General features: G+C 45.8%; 1 protein-coding gene across 1 annotated transcript in view; it reads left to right on the forward strand.

The window, feature by feature from the left end:
* Positions 1-24838, forward strand: part of Uaca (uveal autoantigen with coiled-coil domains and ankyrin repeats) — an 87332-nt gene that overhangs the window by 34468 nt on the left and 28026 nt on the right. The window contains exons 2-3 of the mRNA XM_051156601.1: positions 16640-16773; positions 22364-22452. Coding sequence (XP_051012558.1) covers positions 16640-16773; positions 22364-22452 — 223 coding nt within the window. The remainder of the gene's footprint in view (positions 1-16639; positions 16774-22363; positions 22453-24838) is intronic.

The raw sequence follows: 24838 nt of genomic DNA on the forward strand, positions 1-24838 counted from the left end.
CAACAGAACCAAACCAAACCAATACCCACCCCCACCGCACCTCGCCCCCCAAAAAGCATCAAAACAAAACAAAACAAAAAACTTTTGGTTTTTACTTCTATATTAAAAACAAGCAAACAAATAAGAAACTGCTCATAGGTTATTTAAGGCATTTTAAAGACTCTAATTTGAACATATTTTCTCAAAGTATTAAGTAATTTGCTTTTTTCAATTATCAGTTGCTAAATGTGTTAAAGGGGACACTGAACAAAATCTGACCAGCCCAGTTCTGTGTACTATAGTATGTTCTGTTTAAGATGCATGAGAGAATTTGCCTTGGAATTCGGGGGTGGGGGGTGATTCCGAGAGGTGGAATAAGTAACAAAGTAACAGCAACAACAAAACCCACAAACAACCCAAAAGCCACTTACTTGAATTGGAGAGGTACTGTGCTAGCTAATTTAGTTAGTCCACACAAGCTAGAGCCACCAGAAGAGAGAGAGCATCAGCTGAGAAAATGCCTCCAGAAGATGGGCTGTGGGGGGGGAGCCTGTAGGACATTTTCTTCTTTGGTGATTGATGGAGGAGGGCCCAGCCCATTGTGGTGGTGGTCCTGGGTTCTCTAAGGCAGCACGCTGAGCAAGCCAGAGAGCACGCCAGCAAGCAGCGCCCCTCCATGGCCTCTACATCAGCTCCCGCCTCCAGGTTCCTGCCCTGTTTCAGTTCCTGTTCTGACTTCCTTTGATGATGAACAGTGACGTAGCAGCTTAGCTGAGTAAAGCTTTCCCCCCCATGTTGTTCTGGTCATGGTGTTTTATCACAGCACTAGTACCCTAACTAACACAGGCACCTTCCAGTCTTGATTGGTCTCCTCACTTGTTTCTTTGTTTTGAACCAAGGGCCTCATACACCCTAATTAAGTGTTCTGCCTCTAAGCTATGTCTGCAGCCCTCTTTCTACTTTTCATTGTCCTAGCTAGCCTTAAATGCCTCCTGTAGCCTACGCTGGCCTTGAACTGTGTTCCTCCTGGCTCAGCCTCCAACGAGGTATAATTACAGACCTGCATACCAACCTGGCTGCTCTCTATTTTTTTAAATAAGCTCTTTTGAAGGCCCAGACAGTGCTAATAAAGGAGCACATGCCTGCCTCAGGGAGGGGTGGACAGTCTGGTATTTAAGCAGCAGCCTAGAATAGAATCGAGCCAGGAGGTCGGAAACTCTTGGCAGAGTGCTGCTTTCTCTTGATTCTAGTTCTTTACAATCATTTTCTTTCAGATTTCATGGCCACTTGAGATCCTGAAGAGGTCAAGCTTGTTATTTAAATCATCATTTTTGCCTATGTCTTTATTTCTATTGTCCACGTGCAAGTGTGGGTAGGTGCACAGGTACATGGGCATGTGCACATGCCTGTGCACTTATGCTTATGTGTGTGGAGGCCAGAGGTTGATGTCAAATATCTTCCTCAGTTGCTCTCTGTGCTGCTGGTTTTTATGTCAGCTTATCAGAGATGAGGGACCCACCATTGAGAAAATGCCTCCATAATAATTGGCCTGCAGGCAATCTGTAGGTTATTGTCTTGACTGATTATTGATGTGGGAGGGCCTAACCCACAGCAGGTGGTGCCATCCCTGGGATGGTCCTGGTTGCTATTTGCAAGTAGGCTGAGCAAGCCACAAAAGGGGCAATCCAACAAACAGCACTCCTCCATGGCGCCCGCATCAGTTCTTGCCTCCAACTTCTTGCCCTGCTTGCGTTCCTGTATTGGTTTCCTCAGTGATGGACTGTGACGTGAAACCGTATGTTGAATAAACCCTTTCTCCCCAAGTTGCTTTCGGTCACAATGTTTTGTCACAGCAGTAGAAACTCCCTGCACCCCATTCTTTGAGGCAGGGTCTCTCACTGAAGCTGCAGCTCTCTGGTTTGGCTGGCTGGCTGTGAAGTCCGAGGGATCCTGTCTTTGTTTCTCCACCACTTGGAGGACGGGTGTGCTACCTTCCTGGTGTCTTAAGTGGATGCTGGATCTGAACTGAGATCCTCGAGATTGTGTGCAAGCAATGTCCCCAGTGCGCATGTCCCCAGCCCTGCCTTGACAGTAAGTAGAGAAAGTCGGTAAAGTGGGTGAAATCTTAGTGCCTTGGTCAGAAAAAAGATAAGCAGGAACAACGCCCTTCCCTCTGTTGCTCCGGTGAGTCCTGATGGCATCCTGCTGGGTGTAGGGTGGCAGGATAGGCAAGCAAGGTACGGGCCATCAGGTGGGCAAGCAGGAACAAGGAAACAATCATAGCGAAGAGTCCCGGGCTGAGACAGATGCTTGCTTGTACAGTGTTTGTCTTCTTAGCTCACTCTTTCTCTTCTGTCATGTCAGCTCTAATTTGCTGTTATATAAGAGGGGGGCCAAATGACCTCTGGACTGAATGGAACCCAGGAAATATTTCTAACCACCAGCCCTGTGAGCTGTAAAGCAAGTCTTGCTGTGCAGCCTAATCCATGAGGAATGTCCACCCCCGTGAGCCCTGCTCTTGGCTGCTTGCTTCTGAGAAGTGGTGGAGCCTGCCTTCAATTAGACAGTTAGAGTCTGCCTAAACTTACCTGTTACTTAGCATCTTCATATATTTTCCACTGGAGAGAATTTTATTTACTTGTCTCTATAGTGTCCCCCCACCCCCTGAAAGGTTTTACCTTGAGAGTGTAAGATGCTACTGTTTTGTTTTTTCTTTTTTTTAGTGTAGTTGAACATTTTTGTTTGTATTTTTAGGGATGACATAGATGAAGGAGGTTATGACATCTAGTGTAAACATTTCAAGTGGTTATTATTCAATATAAAAAAAATATTGAAAGTGAAAACAGTATGTCAGGATAGGAAAGAAGTTTTGATGTGAGTTTGTGTATATGTGCTTATGTTATGGTATGTGGTGCAGTGTATATGGTATAGTTGCAGGTGTGTGTGATGCATGTGTGTGTGTGTGTGGTGCTTGTGCATATGTATGGTGCATGTGTGTGGTATACATGCAGGTATGTGGCGCATGTGTGTGGTACATGTATGTGTGTGTTGTAGGTATGTGTGTGTGTGTGTGGTGCATGTATGTGTGTGTTGTAGGTATGTGTGTGTGTGTGTGGTGCATGTATGTGTGTGTTGTAGGTATGTGGCGCATGTGTGTGGTACATGTATGTGTGTGTTGTAGGTATGTGTGTGTGTGTGTGGTGCATGTATGTGTGTGTTGTTGGTATGTGTGTGTGTGTCTGTGGTGCGTGTGTGTGTGTGTGGGTAGTGCATGTATTTGTGGTATATGTGTATGTGTGTGTAATGCATGCACTGAACCTGGAGCTAGGCTAGCAATAGTGAGCCTTTGTGCTCTGTCTGTCCACACCCCACAGTGTTAAGGTCACAGGTATGTGAGGCCACACCTATCTTTTATATGGTGCTGGGGATTCAAACCCACGCCCTGTGCCCTCAGTGTACCCCCTGAGCTTCCTCCTCAGCTCCAGGATGAAACGTTTGAAGACAATTCTGACATGTCCAAAGAGTGTCGTGAAGGGAGTCACTTAGTCTCTGCAGAAGTTCCTTTAGGAAAATGTTAATGCTAAAGCTGGGGAGTGCACACTTTGGGCCTGGGTGCCTGCCTGCCCCTCCATCATGTGTCTCCCCTGGGACACCTTCAGCTTCCTTTGGAATATACCAGGCTCCATCAGCAGTGGTGCCCTGTCTGGAATGCAAACCCGCATGGCTGGTTCTCATCACTCACAGCTCACTCTCCTCATGCCCGGCCTCAGAACAGCCTTGCCTGAGTACCCAGCTGTCCCACCCAGCTCTTCCCCTTAGTTCCCTGTGCTGCTCCAGAGCTCCTCGCTCTCCTGGTTTACCCTTTGTTTTTCCCCATTAGAGCATCTCCTTCAAATTGGAGGGAGATTTGGGCTTAGCGTTCCCAGGGCCATCCCTTCATACAGTATGTATTTCAGAAAGGTTCACTTACACACACACACACACACACACACACACACACACACACACACCAGTTTCCCCCCTTTATTTTGCTGTAAAGGACATCACATCTGAATTCAGTATGTTTGTTTATTTATTTGAGACAGGTTCTCACTATGTTGCCCTGGCTAGCCTAGAACTCACTATGTAGACCAGGCTGGCCTCAAATTCACGAAGATCTGTCTGCCTTTGCCTCCTGAGTGCTGGGATCGAAGGCGTGTGCCCAAATGAGGTTTAAATTTATATGAGATATTTGTATTTCTACATCGAGATTTTCCCCCGTTTGCTCAGGGAAGTGGAAATAGCCTAGCTAGTAGAAAGAATACTGGTCAGGAAGTGCTAAAGGTTTCTATGTGTTCTGTAGCTGCTACCCATGGCTGCCTCAGAACAGAGGGAATCCTGGAGGGAGGACCCAGGGCCAGAAGATGTGTTGACAGTCTCCATAGAAGCTGGACAGGACTGGGAGCGCTTCCTGTACACCCCAGGAGATGAGCCCACCCTGCGCATCTCTTTACCCTGACCATCCATCTGAACCTCTGGCCGTTCTCTTTCAAATGAACGAGTCAGTGTGTCCAAAGGGCAGCCACTTTGCTGGCTGCTCTGGCTGACTGACCAAGTGGAGGAAGGGACTGTGGAGACCGTGGCTTGTAGCCAGCCTGCCAGGAACACAGGCCATTGGGATGGCAGTTGGCATCTGTCGTAGTCTGTTTTTTTCTGTGGCTATAGAAGAATACTCGAGACACAGTGGTGCTTTGACTCAGTGCCAGAGGCTGGGGACTTCAAGAGCATGGAGTCAAGATGGCGAGGGCATCCTAAAGCGAAAAAGGAGGAGAGAGCAAGTGCAAGGGCGTGACCGCCCACACCTCCTAACATGCAGCTCTACTGGTGACTAACCCAGTCCTTCCAGAAGAGCTTAGCCCCTGTCATTGGCAAACCACCAGTCACACTGAAGACCAAATTGAGGGTGAACAGTTACACCTGCTTAAACCACAGCATCTGGGAGGTAGGGGCCGATGGGTTCTTAAACCTCCGAGAGCCAGAGCTACCTCTAAAGGATTAGCTACAGGACACCCAGGTGTCACCTGCTTGGCACGTGGCAAACTCCCCATGCATTTGGGCATAGAAGTGTTCTGTGGGGAGGTTGAGAGTAGCAGAGGAGGTTAGCTTTGCTTTGCTGCTCTCATAGAGTGCTGCCTTAAAGTGATGGCCGTGGGCTTCTGTATCCAAGTGTTAGAAGGAAAGGGATCCGAGAGTGTGCATGAGAAAGCCATGGCATACCTGGGAATGGGGCCCGAGAGGACAGCTTGGCTGAGTCAGCGCTCTCCTAACCCCACACAGATACTGGGGAGCAAGGCTATTATTGTTGGCCCTGACAGAAAGACTTTTCACCAGCTCAGCCCCTCACTGGCCCCAATTTGCCTGTATGTTAAAATCCTCCTATTTCTTTAAGTCTAGAGCTTTTTTCCCTCAGGAATTTCTATCCTAATCACACAGATTAAAAAACAAAAGAAAACAACAACAACAAAACAACCCTCCAGATTTGTCTTTAAGCAAAGATACAGATGAAATGTTTAATAATGGTCATTTCTGATGGTGGCTATGATATTTAGTTCTCGTTGCAGTCAAAACAACCTGAGGCTGTCAACTTATAAACAGTCTATGACCAGATAGATACCTGGAGGCGGGGCTGGGGATGGGGGGTGGGAGGGGAGGGAGGGGACACCCCCCACATGCCAAAGAATTTTCTAGCAACTCTCAATTGTGCATTGTGTAATTTAACTCAGTCTGACAACTGAGTACCTTGAGATAGTACCAGCTCCTACAGGCTGAGACAATCAACTTAGGCGGTTGGCTCAGACTTAAGAGCTTCATACTGCGGGGGGGGGGGGGGGGGAGAAGGGAGAGGGAGGGAGGTGGAGTGGGGGAATGAGGGGGTGGTGCATGCCTTTAATCCCAGCACTCTGGAGGCAGAGGCAGGCAGATCACTGTGAGTTCGAGGCCAGCCTGGTCTACACAGTGAGTCCAGGACAGCCAAGGCTACACAGAGAAACTCTGTCTCGAAAAACAAAAAGAAAAAAAAAAAAAAAAAAAAAAAAAGAGAGAGAGAGAGAGAGAGTGTTTCGTGTTATGGTTGGCTCCATCCCTTTTAGCTTAGCAGGTATCATATGGGCAGGAGTGAGTGAGCAGTGGGTGCACCCCTCGTTATTTTCAGGATGAGGGGCCCCTGGGAGAAGAGAAGAGGATGGGGATAGTGAAGGCCTTTAAAGGGGCCACCCTCAGTGATCCATTTCCTTCACTCACCCTGTCTGAGGTGCTCACTGCCTCCAGATAGCCCAGTATGTGTTCATTAATGGACAAATCAAATCAGTCACCTCTCCAAGGTACCACACCAGGGACTGTGCTGGGGCCCAAGCCTTCAACTCACGAGCTTTTGGGAACATTTGAGAACCAAACTGTAACAGGGAGATTATGGGTAATCTCCCTTTTCGTTTGTAAATATGGATATAATTGAGGGTTTTCTGTACTGAACATGCATTTCTTTTATTGCTGCTTTGTTTTTGAGACAGGGTTTCTCTGTGTAGCTCTGATTGTCCTGGAATGCACTATATAGACCAAGCTGGCTTTGAACTCCCAGAGATCTGCCTGCCTCTGCCTCAGTACTGGGATTAAAGGTGTACATCCCCACACCTGGCCAACTATACATTGCTTTAAAAATGTTTATATTTTATATTATTTCTGAAAAAGTTGTAAATTTGCACTAAGTATGAGTGAGGTATCCATGTTAAGACCTGGGAGATACTTACTTTGTGTTGGCTTAGTGCTTGTATTAGTTGCTTTTCTGCTGCTGTGATGAAAACACCAGGACCCAAAGTGACTTATCCAAGGAAAAGTTATTGGTCTTACAGCTCCAGAGGGAGAGTAATGGCAGGGGAAGCTTGGCAGCGGGTGGCTGGAGCAGGAAGCTGAGAAATCGCATTCCCAATCCATGTACACTTAGAAAGCCGAGAGTGTGAACTGGATGTGGAGTGAGGCTACACACTCTAAAAGCAGTGTGAACTGGTAGTGGGGCAGGGCTATTCACTCTAAAAGCAATGTGAACTGGAAGTGGGGCAGGGCTATCCACTCTAAAAGCAATGTGAACTGGAAGTGGGGCCGGACTATACACTCTAAAAGCAGTGTGAACTGGAAATGGGCTGAACTATACACTCTAAAAGCAGTGTGAACTGGTAGTGGGTGGGGCTATATACTCTAAAAGCAGTGTGAACTGAAAGTGGGCCAGACTATACACTCTAAAAGCAGTGTGAACTGGAAGTGGGCCAGACTATACACTCTAAAAGCAGTGTGAACTGGAAGTCGGCCAGACTATACACTCTAAAAGCAGTGTGAACTGGAAGTGGGCCAGACTATACACTCTAAAAGCAGTGTGAACTGGAAGTCAGCCAGACTATACACTCTAAAAGCCTGCCCCCAGTGGCTTGCTTCCTCCAGCAAGGATCTGTAAATGATCCATAACCTCCCTAAATATTGCTACCAAATGGGGACCACATCTTCAAATGCTGGAGCCTTGGAGGACAGAATTGGCCAGTTAGACCCACCCAGTGAACATGTTGTTTTGTGTTAGAAGGGTGTCTTTATTCTTTAGAGTGAGCTGTAATTTGGGTTTACTGTAGGTGTTTTGGACAGCTGCATTTGGAGTTGATCATCTCCTTTGCAAAGCAGCACAGTAACTAACCACGGAACCGGATTTGCTGGGGAAGATTCAAGCTCTTATTTTACAAGTCCAAAGACCCAAGTTTAGCCCCCCAGTGCCCATGAGGAAATACTGGGTGATGTGGCATGGGCCTGTTACCCCAACAATGGACAGTCAGAGAGGAGGGGCCCTGGGGTTCGCTGGCCAGCCAGTCTAGGAGGTGGGTGGTGTTCCTGAGGATGACACCAGAGGCTGTCCAACAGCTTCCAGACAGTGCACACGTGCAAACACAGATAAACACATATGTGCATACACATGCGCCTACAACTTAAAAAGAAATATATTTGTTATACTCTATGGTAAACACTGATGTTTCTCAATAAAGATGGGCTGCTTGATTTTAGGGGTGTCTCGGGGTTACTGTTACTGTGATAAAGACCACAACCAAAGTGACTTGGGGAGGAAAGGGTTTATTTCAGCTTACACTTCCTTATCACAGTCCATCACTGAAGGAAGTCAGGGAAGGAACTCTAGGTAGGGACCTGGAGGCAGGAGCTCCCGCAGAGGAGGCCATGGGGGATGCTTCTGCTGTTAGTGATGCGTTGTAGTGCTTCCCTGCTAGCCAGGTGATGAAGCAGGCGTGCGCACTGTATGCAGTGTTCGAGGTGGAGAGGCCAGCTCAGATCACACCCAGCAGTGAGCCTGGGCAGAGCTTTTACAGCTACGATCAGCTGGCAGACACGCTCACCAGCCTTGTTTTAAAAAGTTATATTTGTTTATATCAATCATGTTAATTGTATCTAAGATATCATATTTATTTTTGAATTATTGCTGGGCCAAAAATCATAACATAATATAAAATCACTCCACTATAAACTGTATCGTAGAATCCTATCATCATTAAGAGTACAGCTCCGTGCAGTTCCATGTTAAAGGTGTCATGTCCAGGAGCCTGCTGTGTTCTTAGCCTACAGGACTGAAGCAGAAACTCACCCTTTTCATCAGGCAGTCCCTCCCCCACCTCTACCTGACATCTGAAAATCACCATTTGGTTTTTTTTCTTGTTTGTTTGTTTCTATGAATTTAACTATTTTATTACTATGAAGGTGGCCTTATATAACAACTGTGTGTGTGTGTGTGTGTAAGAGAGAGACAGAGATGGAGATAGAGAGACAGACAGAGAGGTGGAGGGAGGAGGAAAGAGAGAGAGAGAGAGGGAAACAGGGAGGAGAGAGCCAGAGAGAGAAGAGGAGGCTGACTCATTTCACTCAGCACAGTGCTCCCATGGGACATGATTGCCTTTATTGTTAAGAACTGCATACTATTCCATTTCATCATCATCAAGGACGTCCGCAGCTTCTGCTGCTGGCTGTTGGGAGGGATGCTGCCGTGGGCATGGGGTTTCTTTTGAATTGATGCCCAGCGTGGAGAGGCCGATGCTCTCTAACCTCCTCTTCTTTTCTCTTTTGATACTAGTTATTCTAATGAGTATAAGATCACATCTCAACGAACTGATTATCTACCCACAAAAGAATGAGGCTAGACTCTTACACTACACTCAGTTGGAAAAACAACAACCCCCCCCCCCCTCCAGCCGCATTCACATGCTTACAGACATAGACACAGGCCTTATTACTGTAACCCAGGAGAAATACAGGAGAGACTTTCTCACATATGACACTAAAGCAAAAACTAGCCAAAAGAGTCCCCTCCAGTGTAAGCCCTCTGTCCAGTACAGGAAGCAAGCCGCCGAGTGAAAAGGCAGAATGCTTGTAAATTATCTGCCTCATAAAGGCAGATTTTTATTGCGTGCATGCATGCACAGTGCACATGTGGAGGTCAGAGGACAACTTGCAGGAATCTGTTCTCTCCTCCACCGTGTGGGTCCTGGCATTGAACTCAGATGCCTCTACCTGCTGAGCCGTCACACCAGCCCAAATAGGTCCTCTGTATTAGTTGAGATGCAGTTCTCTGTCCATTCACATGGTGTGTGGCACTGCCTTATTTTCATATCACTCGCCCTCCTTGCATTCTAGAGATGGGATATGTCAGTACTTCACCATAGCACTTAATCAAATGTGCTGCTGAACGTGCTTTGCCCTGATCATTTTGGCTGTGTTCAAAGCATGTAATAGATATCTTATTGTATCTGAACATGACATAATGTAGAGTTTTTTTTTTAAATGGGGCTTAACAATTATACAGCAACATTACCACACCAGCACCCTCCATTTTTTATAATTGCTTAGTGTCCTCCAGTGTCTAGTCAGTAGTCACACTCCTAAAAGAATGTGTTTTCTCAGGGACTGACATTTACTGTCTGTGTGTTCAGCTATTAAGATTCCAGTGTGCCTTTAATCTATCCACTTCCATTTTGCTTGCTGTATTTTTTTTAGATTTATCTTATTCTATGTATATGAGTGTTTTGCCTGCCTATATGTATGTGCACTATGTGTGTACAGTGCCCATGATGGCCAGAAGAGGGTGTCAGATCACCTAGAACTGGAGCTACAGTTGTGAGCTGCCACATGAGTGCTGGGAATTGAACTCAGATCCTCTGGAGGAGCAACAAGTGCTCTTAACCTGAGCCGTCTCTCCAGCCCTTTTTCTTGTATTTTAAGAACCCATGATCTTCCCTGTGCTGATCTTCTTCCTCCTCCTCCTTCAAATTTCTATTTCTGTGTGTACTGGGGAACAGTTTATAACTGAGCCTCAGGCCCTCAATTACAAAGCAAAGAGAAGCCATCTGCTAAAACAAACAAACAAACAAAACAAAACAAAAACAAAAACAGCTCACATTGCGACACCCCACGATGCATCTATGGTTTATTATATTCCTCTCCCCCTGTAATTCTTGTAAATTATTAGCTTAATAAAAAAAAAAAAAAGATTTGGCTAGGTTTTTATTTTTAAATTTTCCCTTAGACTACTTTAAAGGTGGTGGTGTGCTTGGCCACCAGAAGATGCAAGTGTGGGAGGTCACCTTTGTGTGGTGCCAGGTCCTAAGGATCCTGGCCCAGAGACACTGACTGAGTGAAGATTGAAGATTCTGTCCCCAATACCCATATAAAGATACTCTAAGGGCTCAGTTGGCAGTGTTTGCCTAGCATGCAACAGCCCTCCCCCCTGCCCCCGAGTTAGACTCCCAGTACTCCACACACTGGGCATGGCAGCACACACCTGTACTCCACACACTGGGCATGGCAGCACACACCTGTATTCCACACACTGGGCATGGCAGCACACACTGGGCATGGCAGCACACACCTGTACTCCACACACTGGGCATGGCAACACACACCTGTACTCCCAGTACTAGGGACGTGGAGGCAGGAGGGGCAGACGTTTAAAGTCATCTTGGGCTATATAGACTCCCAGGCCAGCCTGGGCTGTGTGTCTCAAAAGAATAGAACAAACCAAAGAAGGTAAACCACCCTAAAGTGACATAGGAGAGAAGGAGGGAGCACTTGATTTTGTTTTTCTTTTATTTTTCCTTCTTTGTTCATTTTTTTGTGTTAGTGTCCCTGGTGAGGAGCACTCGTAACTGACCAGTCCCTTCCACTTTGGACGCTACCATCTGCCTGCCCCACCAGCAAGCTTTTCAGATGCACCCAGTGTTTGATTTTTTAAATTTTATTTATTTATTTATTTATTTATTTATTTATTTATTTATTTATTTAGCAGATGGCTTCTCTGGTGTTTCTCTTTGCTTTGTAGTCTAGGGACAGGAGGCTCCAGGTATAAACCGCTCTCCTGGTGCACACAGCAAGTGGGGAGCCCAGCTGGGCCCTGAGCTCAGCTTTGTTCAACCCCAAAGGTCCAGACTGCAGCTGATAGGTTTCTGAGGGGCCCATCGAGGTCTGCCAAGCTAGAAGAAAAGGCAGACCCAAGGTGCATGGCCCAGGAGGGGGGAAGGCCAGGAGAATCGTCTTTCAACTGGAAGCTCTGTGGACCTACTCGCAACTAGCTGAGACACCCACAGCTTCCCACTATTTCTCAGGGCAGCACAGACCCTGCCCAGTTAATAGGGAACGTTAGGGGGTAGGGGGTGAGTGGGTAGGGGGGAGGACTCAGGGACTGCAATTCTTCAGGCCCTGATCAAGAACCCAGTGGCTGCCAGATTACTTATTTAAAAGTCAGTTTCATGGCTTCAAGATAGAACAGAGACCCCTGCTGTGTCATAGAGTTGGAGGGGCTCATGAAGGCACGGGTGGATGTAGGCTACAACGACAGAGGTGGTGTGGGTGTCAATAGGGCTGGATGATGGTGGCATCTGGGGCAGTCATCTGCATGAAGGCACACAGCCCATCTCCTGAGCCAAGAGCCCCTTCTCTCTCTCTCCCCCCCCCCTCCTCTCTCTCTCCCTCTTTAAATTTTCTCTGCCTTTGCTGGACTATTTCTAGAAAGAATACGCTTGCTTTCTTATCCAAAAGGCCAGAGCCTGAGTTTTAGCCCAGATCTTCCCTGAAGAAGAGTGAATAGGCTGGGCGGAGTCTCTGGGGCCAAGTGACCCCTTCGTATCTCATGTGGTCTGAGAGGAAAACACCCCATTGTTTCCAAAAGAATCCATCAGGGTGTGTGACTGTATATGCTTTATAATTAGAATATGGGCCTCATGGTTTACATTGCAACCGGAGGGAGCTAGCTTCTCGTTGGAGTGCATGTAGCTTTTCAACAGGCAGCGTGATCTATGGTGGGACAGTCACCTCCTTCCTCTAAGCTTTGGGGAATGTGTCACATTTCCACAAAACAGGTTTCCTGAATATGTCTTTTTAGAGTATCTATAAATTATTCTCATGATGTTGTGGCATGTAGAACACAGTAGACAGACAGACAGACAGACAGACACACACACACACACACACACACACACACATCCTGGCCTGGAGGAGGGAGCAGCCTAGGCACTGTGTAGAATCTTGGTATTGCAGGGATTGCTGAGGGGTTGTCACCTTATCCTTCTCACATAGCTATGTTTATAATGAAGCTTGGCTTTGGGACAGATTTGCTTCCTTCAGTTTTAATCAGTTTATTTTACTGTTTTTGCTTTTATTCATGAATCCAGATCATTTGCCTTTCCACTGAAAGCCAGTCTCACAGGCAGGGCATTAAGCTTGGAAATGCAGAGAACTGAGTGTTAAATTTAAACTTTTAAATTAAAATGCTGTCTTGGCAGTGACCTCGTCCCTTCTTGTTTGACATATGAGGAGACAGACTGGCAACAGTTGTAAGCTGAAACCTGGTTGTAGGCAGAACTATCCTGCTTGGGGTACTAACATTCAAGGTTGAGAGAGAGAGAGAGAGATAGAGAGAGAGAGAGAGAGAGAGAGACAGAGAGAGACAGAGACAGAGAGAGAGACAGACAGACAAGATAGACAGACACACACAGAGAGAGACAGAGAGACAGAGTTTCCTTAAATGAAAACATGACACATTTGCTTTAAATAGGATTTTATATTCTGTTTGTCCTGGCTAGTCTAATTCCATGATAGATGGCCCTAAGATTGAAACCAACTTTAAATACTGTTGTGTTGAACAACCAGATTTGTCTGTGCGCCTCCTGGTCTCTTCGTCATACACTTGCACTGACTGTACTGAAGTGGTCAGCGTGTTTCACAATGCGCTTGAGTCATTTCCTCAGGAGACCTGAGTTTAGTTACTCAGAGGGAAGGCATGCATTGACAACAAGTTCTCAGCCGGTCTCTGTCACTCAGCTGTCAGGTTCTATGGAATCTAAAATAGAACTGCCCTAATGTGATGCAGGCCACGCACTGTTTACTGGTCGCTACGGAGGTGGCCAGGCTTGTGCACGGCTGTGTCCAGACTGTAGGGTGGATGAAGCAGCATTTGAGGTGACTTCCAGTGGAGTCCCTGAAGGGGGACAACTTTGAAAGGCAAGAAAGTAGGAAGGAGGAGGAGAAGAGGAGGAGGAAGAGGAGAAGAGGAGAAGAGGAGGAAGAAGAGAAGAGGAGGTAGAGGAGGAGGAGAAGAGGAGGTGGAGGAAAAGGAGAAGAGGTGGAGGAGGAGGAAGAGGAAGAGGAGGAGAAGCTACATACCTGACTTGGGCAGCTCTGCATCCAGTGACAGGCAGCAAGGAGGAGGAGAGCTTTTCAGCTTTTTCAGCTTTTCACGATCCAGAAGATGTAGAAATTGTCGGAGATCCAAGCTTTGTGCAGCCCAGCATATGAGGGCTGAGTGCCTTGCTAGGAGTCCACAGAGATTTGTGACTCAAGGCAGGCTCGTTCACTGCTGCCACACGGATCAGAAGCCTGGCCATGAACTGTTGGCACAGAGTAGGTATCTTGTGGAACAGCGACCTGCACACAGGCTTCCCGTGTGTTTTAAAGTGCCCTGTTTTATTATTGACAGTCTCTGTGCTGATGATCTTCTTCTGGTTTTCCACAGTGATTAAGGCAGCTGACAAAAGCTTTTGTTTTTCTGGCCTTGTGAGGGTGGGACTGGGAGGAGGGAGGGGACTGAGATCAGGCTGTAAGTGATTAAATAAAATAATGAAAGAAAAGAAAGAAAGAAAGAAAAAAAATAAAAGCACAGGATAGAATGTTAGTGACTGGGCAGTAGGACTGTTAACTGACTCTGGGCCAGAACTGGTGCTTAATGAAGTCGAACTTAAAATTACTCATATGAGTCTTTAATCACATGGATTTCTTCTCCTCTCCTTCCCCCCCCCCTTGGTTTTTGAAGTCTTTCTTTGGGGTTTACAATGGTTTGTGAGCTATGCAGAGCCTTTTCCTACCCAGCAAGTATCCTGGGGATCATGGCAACTGAATAAACTAGTCAGTTTGGGGCAGGTGTTTGTGCAGCGAGCAGGGCATTTGACAGCCAGTGTCTCTTCCCCCTAAACCCACAGCCACTACAGCCGGCAGCGAGCCCCTCAGCCATGCTGGGCTGTTTTGCCTCTAAAATGAAAGTAAAATGCGGTTGGGGTTTGAGTCAGGAGGCAGGCATTGCTCCGTGTCGGCAGTTCAGACTTTTGAAGTTAGAATAAGGCAGACTAGTAACTAAATTTAACCCCAGTTTGTCATTTCTGAAGTCTGTGGGTGTTCAAACCAGGGCTGTTAAAATACACCTCAGGAATGAGCTAGAAACTGAGTTTTCACATTTGTCTTCATACTCAATTTTTGTATTTTCTCTTTCAAGTTCTTTGTGAGTCTGTAGAATTTGCTATAGAAACTTAGGATGTTGGTGCTTTCTTCTTCTTCTTCTTCTTCTTCTTCTTCTTCTTCTTCTTCTTCTTCTTCTTTCTTCTTCTTTTCTTCTTCTTCTTCTTCTTCTTCTTCTTCTTCTTCTTCTTCTTCTTCTTCTTCTTCTTCTTCAACATTTAGAGGGTTTTGTGGACAAAGGATTGATTGACTTTGCCAATTATGTGAAATGCTTAGATCTTGTAGAGTTACAGAAATCACACTGATTTTATTTAGCAGTGATGGAATTTAGCAGTAATATTTTATTACATTTTAAAAAGCTTTATGTATACACACGTGAGAGTGTCATGGCTCTCCTGCTGAGGACAGAGGTCCTCTCCTTCCGCCTGTGGGACATGGGGACTAAAGTCAGGTTGTCAGACTTGGTGTCTAAGCCATCTCACTAGTCTCAAGGTGATACCTTACAAGATTAAATCTTATATACTTAAAATTTTTCTTTGTTTTAGTAATTTATTTTAGTTTATGCACATTGGTATTTTGCCTACATTTGTGTCTATATGTGTGAGGATGTTGGATTCCCTGGTACTGGACAATTGTGAGTTGCCATGTGGTCTCTGGGAGTTGAACCTGGGTCTTTTGGAAGAGCAGCCAGTGCTCTTAACCACTGAGCCACCTCTCCAGCCCCAGATATTTATATTTTCAATCCATGCTCTGGCACATCTATGTACTGAGGAAAGAGCCAAGTTATTAGCCTCATGGTATGATCTCAGAGCAAAGCCAATGTAACCTTGATGGGATTGTAATATATATTGTGTGCTGCTGCTTCTGGTTTTGAAATTCTCTTCACCTTCCCTTTAAGTTTACTTGTACTGTTTCTGCAAAATATATACAAAATCTGCTGGCAGTGGTGGTGCATGCCTTAGGAGACTGAGGCAAGAGGGTAGCCTCAGGTTGAGGCCAGCATGGGCTCTATAGGGAGACCCTTTTCTTAAACAACAAACCAACAAACAGATAGGACTTGAGAGTCTTTCCTCTTTAGTTTTCTTTTCTGCATAAAAGTTTCTTTTTATCCTACTGTGCAGGTATCATTCCTTATTCTACTGAGTATTGTGTGTGTGTAGTTGTGTTTCTAACGACACCTTTGGAATAGGAGGAGTTACAAGTGTGCTAGAGAGTCCCACTGCTCCTAAGGGTGCTCAGAGGTAGTAACCAGAGACAGCTGTGGAAGTATGAGCCCCGGAGGGACAGGGAGCTGTCAGAGCCAAGCTCTACCACTCTTGTCATTTGATGCTGGGAGTTCGACTCTCTCCTCTTAAGACTTGTCAGAGTTGTAGTTCTCTGGGTGGCTTGAGGTGTTGTGCCTAGTTTGGGGTGGGTGTTCAGTAATTATTACTTTTCTTTGTCCCAAAGGTAGCTGACAGGACACTGAACATACAAAATACACATTTTCTCATAAGTTTAAGGTAAATAGACTTTGCATGGTCATGATTTGGGATTTACATCCGGAGGCAGAAGCAGGCGGATCCCTGTGAGTTTGAAGCCAGCCTGGTCTATGTAACGAGTTCTAGGCCAGCCAGGACTATGTAGAGAGACCCTGTCTCCAATAAGTTAGTAAGTAAACAAACAAAAACAAACAAACAAACAAATAATCTGCTATTCTGGTGAAGTGAGCAAGGCAGTGGGAAAGGAATTTGGGGTGCATCTGAAAACTGATAGACTGAGGGCTTCCCCCTTTTCTTTCCCTTCCTTCTGAAGGAGAGCTGACTAACACATCATGCCATGTCTCCTTTCTCCTTTCTTTCTTTCTTTCTTTCTATTTTTTTTTTTGTAGCACTCAACAGAGTGGAATAAATACGATGACCGGCTGCTGAAGGCTGCTGAAAGGGGGGATGTGGAGAAAGTATCCTCCATCCTTGCCAAAAAGGGCGTCCATCCAGACAAGCTAGATGTGGAAGGCAGATCAGTGTGAGTATGCCCTTGTCACAGAGGTCAAGGTGGAACCTTGGGACCCACCGCCTGTGAACTGTGACTATCCCCGTTGTGACTTTAAACGGCTGACCCAGAGTTATTTACGATGACTACTTTAGACACACCAGGGAGTGTTGTCATTCAGTACTGTCCCATGTCCAGCTGCCTAGGTAAAGCCCAGCCTGTGCTATTTGGGGTATCTTCACTGGCAACTTTTCTTCAGTCCTTATCTTATTTCATCTTTGAAGCAGGCAAGTAGAAGAAGCAGGGAAAAGTCTGTAGGACTTAAACAGCTTGTTCTGACCTCAAGCGTCCTGCAGCTGGGATGTGGCCCCATTCTGTAAAGGACAGTGGCCTTTCCTCCGAGCCTCAATTTGACTTTTTAATTTAGACCATTAGTTTCAACAAGACCGAGCAGAGCAGAGAGGGGGGTGGGGTACCTAGTGGGCCTTAGAGAGACCCAGTGAGGGAGCCCATCCTCCATGTTTGTGTGAACCGACTCCCATCTTGCTGTGTGCCTCTGAGCCAAGAGTTTCTTCCCCTCCTGTGCTAGGTCTGCAGCGTTTCCTTTCTTGTTGAGCATAGGAGGCAGCTGGGTGAAAGGGCAGATCTTGATTCTGTTAAGACTCTAATTCCAGCCCTGGTAACCATAGCTAGGCTTCCAGCACCAGAGGTGAAAAGTCTCATTTCCTAAACTCCCTGTCTTTGCCTTGCAGGGAAATTTCCCCCTCCCTCAGTCTTATAATTGGAAGCCAGATGCTAAATATAGAAGTAAATATTAGAAATTTAATCACTAATGTTTGATGTCAATCATGACTTTGGAATGTTTACTATTTCAATAGAGCAAAAATATGATTACAAATTCAGTTTTAATAGCAATAAAGCTTGAAACTGTTGGCTTCACAGTCTTTCTGTTTTATCCAGAAGCATTCTGGTTGGTTGGTTGGTTGGTTTTCACCGAGATAGGTCTCTCCATGTAGCCTTAGCTGACTTCACCAAAATGACCTCAAACCCATGGACACCCTCCTGCCTCTGCCTCTCAAGTGCTGGGACTAAAAGGAATGTACTTTTTAAGTACAGAAATAAATTATTTTTAGTCTTCTCCTATTTTTCTTTCTTTCTTTTTTTTCTTTTTTTACAAACCTTATGCTGTTTGATGTGGCTCATGGTACAGATGGTAAAATAGAATCTCGGTAAGTGAGCTGTCTTTCTGCTCTCTTCTTTCCTCAGTGCTAAGATGTTGAGCGGTAAGCCCTGTGTACTCCCGTATTTTTTTCTGTGTTTGGAATGGGCAGCTGCTTGGGTATCTGGAGGGCTCTCTTTGGTCAAAAGTTCAGTCATGGCGCTATCTTTGCCAACTGAGCAATACAGAATCAGCGTCATTTGGTGAACAGGTGAGTCCTGTTGATCTGTCAGGTTTTCTTTGTAGGAGGTAGCCTTCCTCCTGGGACTCCAGAGGCAAATTTCCCCCTATTTATTTAAATGTATGAGCTATATCTTCTTTCTTAATGAAAGCATTTTGTATTTAGTTAGCTTTAGTGTGTGTGTGTGTTACAAATATATCTTCTATGTTATCTCTAGTGGTAAAACAATTTTAATTTGAAAATTTTTAATTTCAATTTTGAATTTTTGTTTTGTTTTTTTGAGACAGGGTTTCTCTTTGTAGCCCTGACTGTCCTGGAACTTGCTCTGTAGATTGGGTTGGCTTCAAAATCATAGAAATCTACCTCTCAAATGCTGGGATTAAAGACATGTGCCACCATTGTCTGGCTCAATTTTGAATTTTTTTTTTTCAAGACAAGGTTACGCTGTGTAGCCCTGGCTGTCCTAGACTCTGCTTTGGAGACCAGGCTGGCCTTGAACTCACAGAGATCTGCCTGCCTCTGCCTCCTGAGTGCTGGGATAACAGGCATGTGCCACCACCACCTGGAAATTTTGAAAATTTTAAGGAATTTTATTTTGAAAATATTTTGTTTTCAATTTTGTATTTTTATTTTTGAAAAGATTTATTTTGTGTGTGTGTATATATGTGTACATACATCCGAGTATATGTGTGTGTGTGTGTGTGTGTGTGTGTGTGTGTGTGTGTGTGTGTATGTATGTATATCAGAGGCATATAGGAACTCACAGAGACCAGAAAAGTGCATTGGATCCCCTGGAACTGGTGGTACAGGTTGTTGTGAGCAACCATATAGGTGCTGGTAATTGAACATGGGTCTTCTTTAGAGCAGTAGGTGTTCTTACCCACAGAGCCATCTCTGTAGCCCCCAGGTTCTGAAATTCTTTTAAGAAAAGAACCCACAAGTGTTCTTGAACTCACTGTGGTTCTAGAAGGACAGGGCATGACGGTGCTGGATAGAAAGCAAACTTAGTGGTCCAGACTACTCATGTCAGGCAGCACACAGTTGCCTGCCACTCCAAGGGATCCAGCACCCTCTTGGCCTCCAGACATCCTCAAATACATGGGTGTACACATACATAGACACACACACACACACACACATACACAAAGATACACACACAGACATATACAGACAGACATACGCAGACAGAGATATACACTACATACAGGCAGACACACAGATATACACACACAGACAGACAGACAGATATATACATTTGGACATACACAGACATATACACACAGAGACATAAACATAGACAGACACCCAGGCATTATACATACAAATATATACAGACAGATACACACACAGACACACACAGACATGCACAGAGACATAGACACACACACGTATACACAGATACAGGAAGACACACATAGACATACACAAAGTCACACAAACATACAAAGACACAGATACATACAAAGAAACACATACATACATACATACATACACCACATATATTTTAAAAGAAGAGGTTCTCTTGGTTGCAAAGGAGTATTTCTGTAAAGCTCTTCCTCATATGTCATGTATAGCCCTGTACATATGTTTCCATGATTGACATGTCTTCTTCCTCACACACGCCTGTGCTATTTATAGCTCAGCAGCCGAGGCAGTGCTTCTGGATTAGCTGGGACCCCTGCCCTCTCGTGTACTGTCTGTGTCGTGTTGGGCTACTTTGAAGACCACAGTCTTTCAAAGTTTGTGAGCTGAGGAGTGAAAACAAACGACCCTGAACTGGCACTTGTGCGGTCTTAGGAGGTTATGCCCCCTGGTGTGGGGAGGTGCTCTGGGTCTGATTGACTGCTTTCATGTCTCAGGAGAGTGAATGATGCCCATAGCCCAAATCTGTTGTCCTCCCAAAATGGAGAATGAATTTGTCTCATAAGACTACCTCTTCTCCTCGGTCTACTTTAAACTGTGTGCAGCTCTGCTGTCCTTACGGGGCTTGGTCTCTAGTTTGCATCTCCTCTGCCATAGGATTACTAGAGTCACGTGATGACCTGATACCTGGAAATGAGCTTGCAAGCTATTGTGGGTTTTTGTTTCTTGGCATTTTACTTCTTCAGACATTTGAGAGTAACTTTTGATACTTGTGTCTGGGGACAGAACAGAAAGTAAACAGACATATTAACTTTACTTTTATTGAGTTTGCAGTTGAGTGGGAAAAGAACTACAGGCCACAAAGAGAATCAGTATTGGACTTATATGGTATAAAAACGTTACTTCAACAGAGACTGGTGAGGGCAGGCGTGGGCCTCCAGGAATATGAACTCCTGCTGTGGCCAGAGAAAGTCTCCTGCTGAGAGTGAGCCCAAGGGAGGGTCTTGTACGTTGATGTCCTCCTCCTGACGTCTTCAGGGAGGTGTCTTCTTGTCTTGTCCAGGACCCCCCTTTACCCGCAATGCCCGTCTACACATGGGTTTGGATTTGGGTGAGTTCTAGTCAGTACCAGCTCTTAGCGCACACACATAAAGCTTCTAAGTGTTGGCTGCTTAGTAAACTACTAGATGCGGAAAGAGAAAACGGGACATCTGTTAGCTGATGCTCCAAGTACTTGAACGCTTAGAGTTAGCTTCTCTTTTTAAGGAAAGGTTTTATTTTATGCATGTGTGTGCACACGTGTAGATGGGAGCCTGTGGAGAGCAGGAGGAGGGGCGGGGCCTTTGAGTGGGGTGAGTGGACTGATCAGGATATCAGGAGCCCTCTGGAAGAGCAGCCAGTACTCTTAACTGTGGGTTCCTCTCTCTAGCCCCAAAGTTAGCATCTTAAGGAGGCTCGGCTTACCTTGCTAGGGAGCTTGGTCAACAGAGCTTCTGTGAAATTTCAATCACATGGTGGGAGGGGCGAGGGGAGAAGAATTCAATGTTGACGTTTGTCCCTGTGGAGGGAGAAAGCATGGGTTAGGTTCATAATTCTGAAGAAAGTCTCTGATCTGCTTTGGTCTTAACCCTCTTCTGTAGCTTTCCTTTTTGGGGGGGAGGTTAAGGGTGGGAGGGGAGTCAGTTTCAGTATATTTTAAATCAAACAAAATAGCCTTATAGAAATGTTCCACTGTGGGTGCTGGAAAAGTGGCTTAGTGAGTGAACACTTGCCACCCAATACCAGAGTTCTCATTACTGAACTTATGGCAATGCGGGCTGTATGTGGCAGCGTGCCTATCATTTTCTGAACTCTTCTAGCTCAGAGAGTAGAGATGGGTGGTCCCTGGGCAGGCTACCTTGTCCAAATGAGAGACCCTGCCTCGTTAAATAAGACGGAGCCTGATCAAGGAAGACTCCCAATGTCAGTCTTGGGTTTCCACATGCATTCACACATTCTTACACACACACACACACACACACACACACACACAGACACACACACACACACACACCCCCCCAAAACAGGACAAAAGGAAAAATTCTAGGGTGCATTTATTCAATTCCAAGCATCAGGGGTTTTGATAGAAAAATAATACATTACAGGGCTAAAAATATTATATCATGACATTTTCTCTTTTTTTGTTTTGTTTTGTTTTGTTTTTCAAGACAAGGTTTCTCTGTGTAGCCTTGGCTGTCCTGGACTTTCTTTATAGACCAGGTTGGCCTCAGACTAACAGAGATCCTCCTGCCTCTGCCTCCCAGAGTGCTGGGATTACAGGCATGTGCCACTGTACCCAACTAATACATTCTTATTAAAGCTGTTTAATATTAAAATATTTTATACTAAGCCAGGCATGGTGGCACATGTCTCACACTAAGGAGATCTTTCTAGAATGCCTTGCCTAGTTTTGGGAATCAGACTTTTAACCATTTCAGGTCTGGGAAATAAAAATGTTCTATTTGTAAAGTTACTCTATCAAAGCAAAGGCTTTATAACACTGGGTGTGTGCGAATGCGTTTATGCTAAATGAGGAACGATGTAGGTAGAACACCTTTTTAAATGTGTGCAGGTGTTTTACATGCTTGTGTGTCTGGGTACCACATGCTTGCCTTGTGCTCAAGGAGGCCAGAAGAGGGTGTTGGATCCCCTGGGACTGGAGTTACAAATGGCTGTGAGCTACTATATGGGTGCTAGGAATTGAACCCAGGTCCTCTGGAAGAGCAACCACTGCTCTTAACCACTGAGCCATCTCTAGCTCCATGAACATTTAAATTGCCTTGTTAGTCTCCGTGGCCTAACAGATGTTCTCTTTCACTTAGCTTCCATGTCGTGGCCTCTGAAGGGAATCTGGAGTGTCTGAACGCCATCCTTACACATGGAGTTGATATTACCGTCAGGGACAGTGCAGGTATGCTTCCTCCATGAGGGCGTTGCATTGCCCACTCATTATTATCCCCTCCCTCCCTCCCTCTTTCTTTTTTTTTTTTCCTTGCTAAAGATTGAACCCAGGTCCTTTCATATGTTGGGCAAGCACTCTACCAGTAATTTATACCCTCAGCTACTTCTCACAGACCTAAATATAACTTAAGAAGCAAAATCGCTAAGTTTATGTTGTACGTTATTTATTTACTTACCATTTATTTCTAGATTTATTTTACATGTATGTATTATGTGCCTGGCTGTATATATGTACACCATGTTGAGTTCAGTATCTGTAGGGGCTGGGAGTGGGTATAAAAAGGCTGTGAGTTAGCTGATGTGGGTGCTGGGAATTGAACCCAAGGTCCTCTGCAAGAGCAGCAAGCGCTCTTAAACCATTGAGCCATTGTTCCATTGTTCTTAGTGGAGAAAACATTTATTCCTGAGTATCAGCGCGGGAGAGGGTCAAGTCCAGGAGCTTTAGGGTGGAAGGGCAGTAGACCTGCCATCTAGTGCTGGTCCTGAAATGCCCAATTTTAGAGACTTTCGGGGGCTTTTGTCTATGTTCATAGCCTGTGCCCTGTCCTTTCTGTGATGAGCTCATTTGCTATTCAGTTGGGTGCCTTCTGTGCTGGAGACATAACTGCCTCAAACAGTAGCAGCCTCCATGATGGTAGGAATGGTGGCAGCTCCTTTCTGTAACATCTGGGTGGTTGTTCTGCCCCTGCTGAGCGCTTTATTTCACCAGTGCTCATCTTATCCTTATCTCAGCCAATAAAGGTGTGGGGTCCTGAGCACTTAGTAACTTGCCCCAGGCCCTGCAAGAGACAAGTGTCCATAGGGAGCCTGCCCTGGGTTTGGCTGGCTGTATCACAAATTGTTCTTTTTTGTTGTTGGTTTTTTTGTTTTGTTTTGGTTTTGGTTTTGGTTTTTTGAGACAGGGTTTCTCTGTGTAGCCTTGGCTGTCCTGGACTCGCTTTGTAGACCAGGCTGGCCTCGAACTCACAGAGATCCACCTGCCTCTGCCTCCTGAGTGCTGAGATTAAAGGCGTGCACCACCATGTCCAGCCACAAATTGTTCTTTTTTTTTTTAATTGTTCTTATAGACTGTTAGAATCTTATTTTTTTTCCCCTCATTTCTTACTTCCCTCTGTCTCTTTAAGTCTCACTGTGGCATTTGCACACTCAATGAAAACATGCAAGTGTTTGAACCCAGCTGTTGGTTTTTCTTCAATGAGAGCACTAGACTTTAATTAACTAGGACAAGTTAGTTTTCTCGGACTTACTTTTATATTTTTAGTTTGTTTGTGTGGGTGTGGGTGTGGGTGTGTGTGCACACCCACGTGCATGTGCAAGTTAGCACTCACATGGCTTAGCAATGCATGTGGAGAGCAGACTGAAAAAGCAGAAATTGATTGTCCCTTTCTACCGTGTGCATCCTGAGGACGGAGCTTGTACCATCAGGCTGGGTAGCAAGGGCCCTCTTGCCAGCCCTCTGAGCTACATCTCCTGGACTGAAATGTGAAACAGTCCTGTCTGGCCAACTGGAGATGTGTGGGTTCCGTTGGCAGTGCTGTATCTGGACCTGCTCACAGATCTGGCCACCCCGTGTTTTGTGTTGGAACCCGCTGATCAGACCTGGGGAAGCGCACAGCTGACTTAAACTCATATAAAACTGTATGCACATTGACAGCCCGTGTATTTGTCAGTCCAGGGTAATCAGGATGTGATTTCTTTCCCAGCCAATGTGCATGTGGAATTGAGCGTCACAGTAAGATATTTGTGATGTTGAAGCGAACTACAGAGCATTATAGATCAGATGCTGCTGTAGCTGAGTGAAACCCTAACCCTTCACCATCTGAGTGACGTGTATGAGTAAGGAGGCCCAGGTGGGACAAGATGGCTCAGTGGACACAGGCGCTTGATGAATTTGAGCCCCACATGGGTCACATGGTGGGAAGAGACAACTACAGTTATCCTCTGACACTTGCTGTGGCGCATGGGCACCTCCACCCACAAATAAGTTAACGAGGAGAGAGGAGGGGGGGAGGAGGGAGGAGAGAAAGAGGAGAGAGAGAGGGGAGAGAGAGGAGAGAGGGGAGAGAGAGGAGAGAAGGGAGAGATTCTTTGCAAGTTTATCTTCTTCAGAGTCAGTCTCTCACATTCACAACCTCCCCTCCCCACCTCTCACACCCACAGTCTCCCCTCCCCACCTCTCACACCCACAGCCTCCCCTCCCCACCTCTCACACCCACAGCCTCCCCTCCCCACCTCTCACACCCACAGCCTCCCCTCCCCCTCTCACACCCACAGCCTCCCCTCCCCCCTCTCACACCCACAGCCTCCCCTCCCCCCTCTCACACCCACAGCCTCCC

Source organism: Acomys russatus, chromosome 14 (genome assembly GCF_903995435.1).
Source record: "Acomys russatus chromosome 14, mAcoRus1.1, whole genome shotgun sequence".
NCBI classification, from domain to species: domain Eukaryota; kingdom Metazoa; phylum Chordata; class Mammalia; order Rodentia; family Muridae; genus Acomys; species Acomys russatus.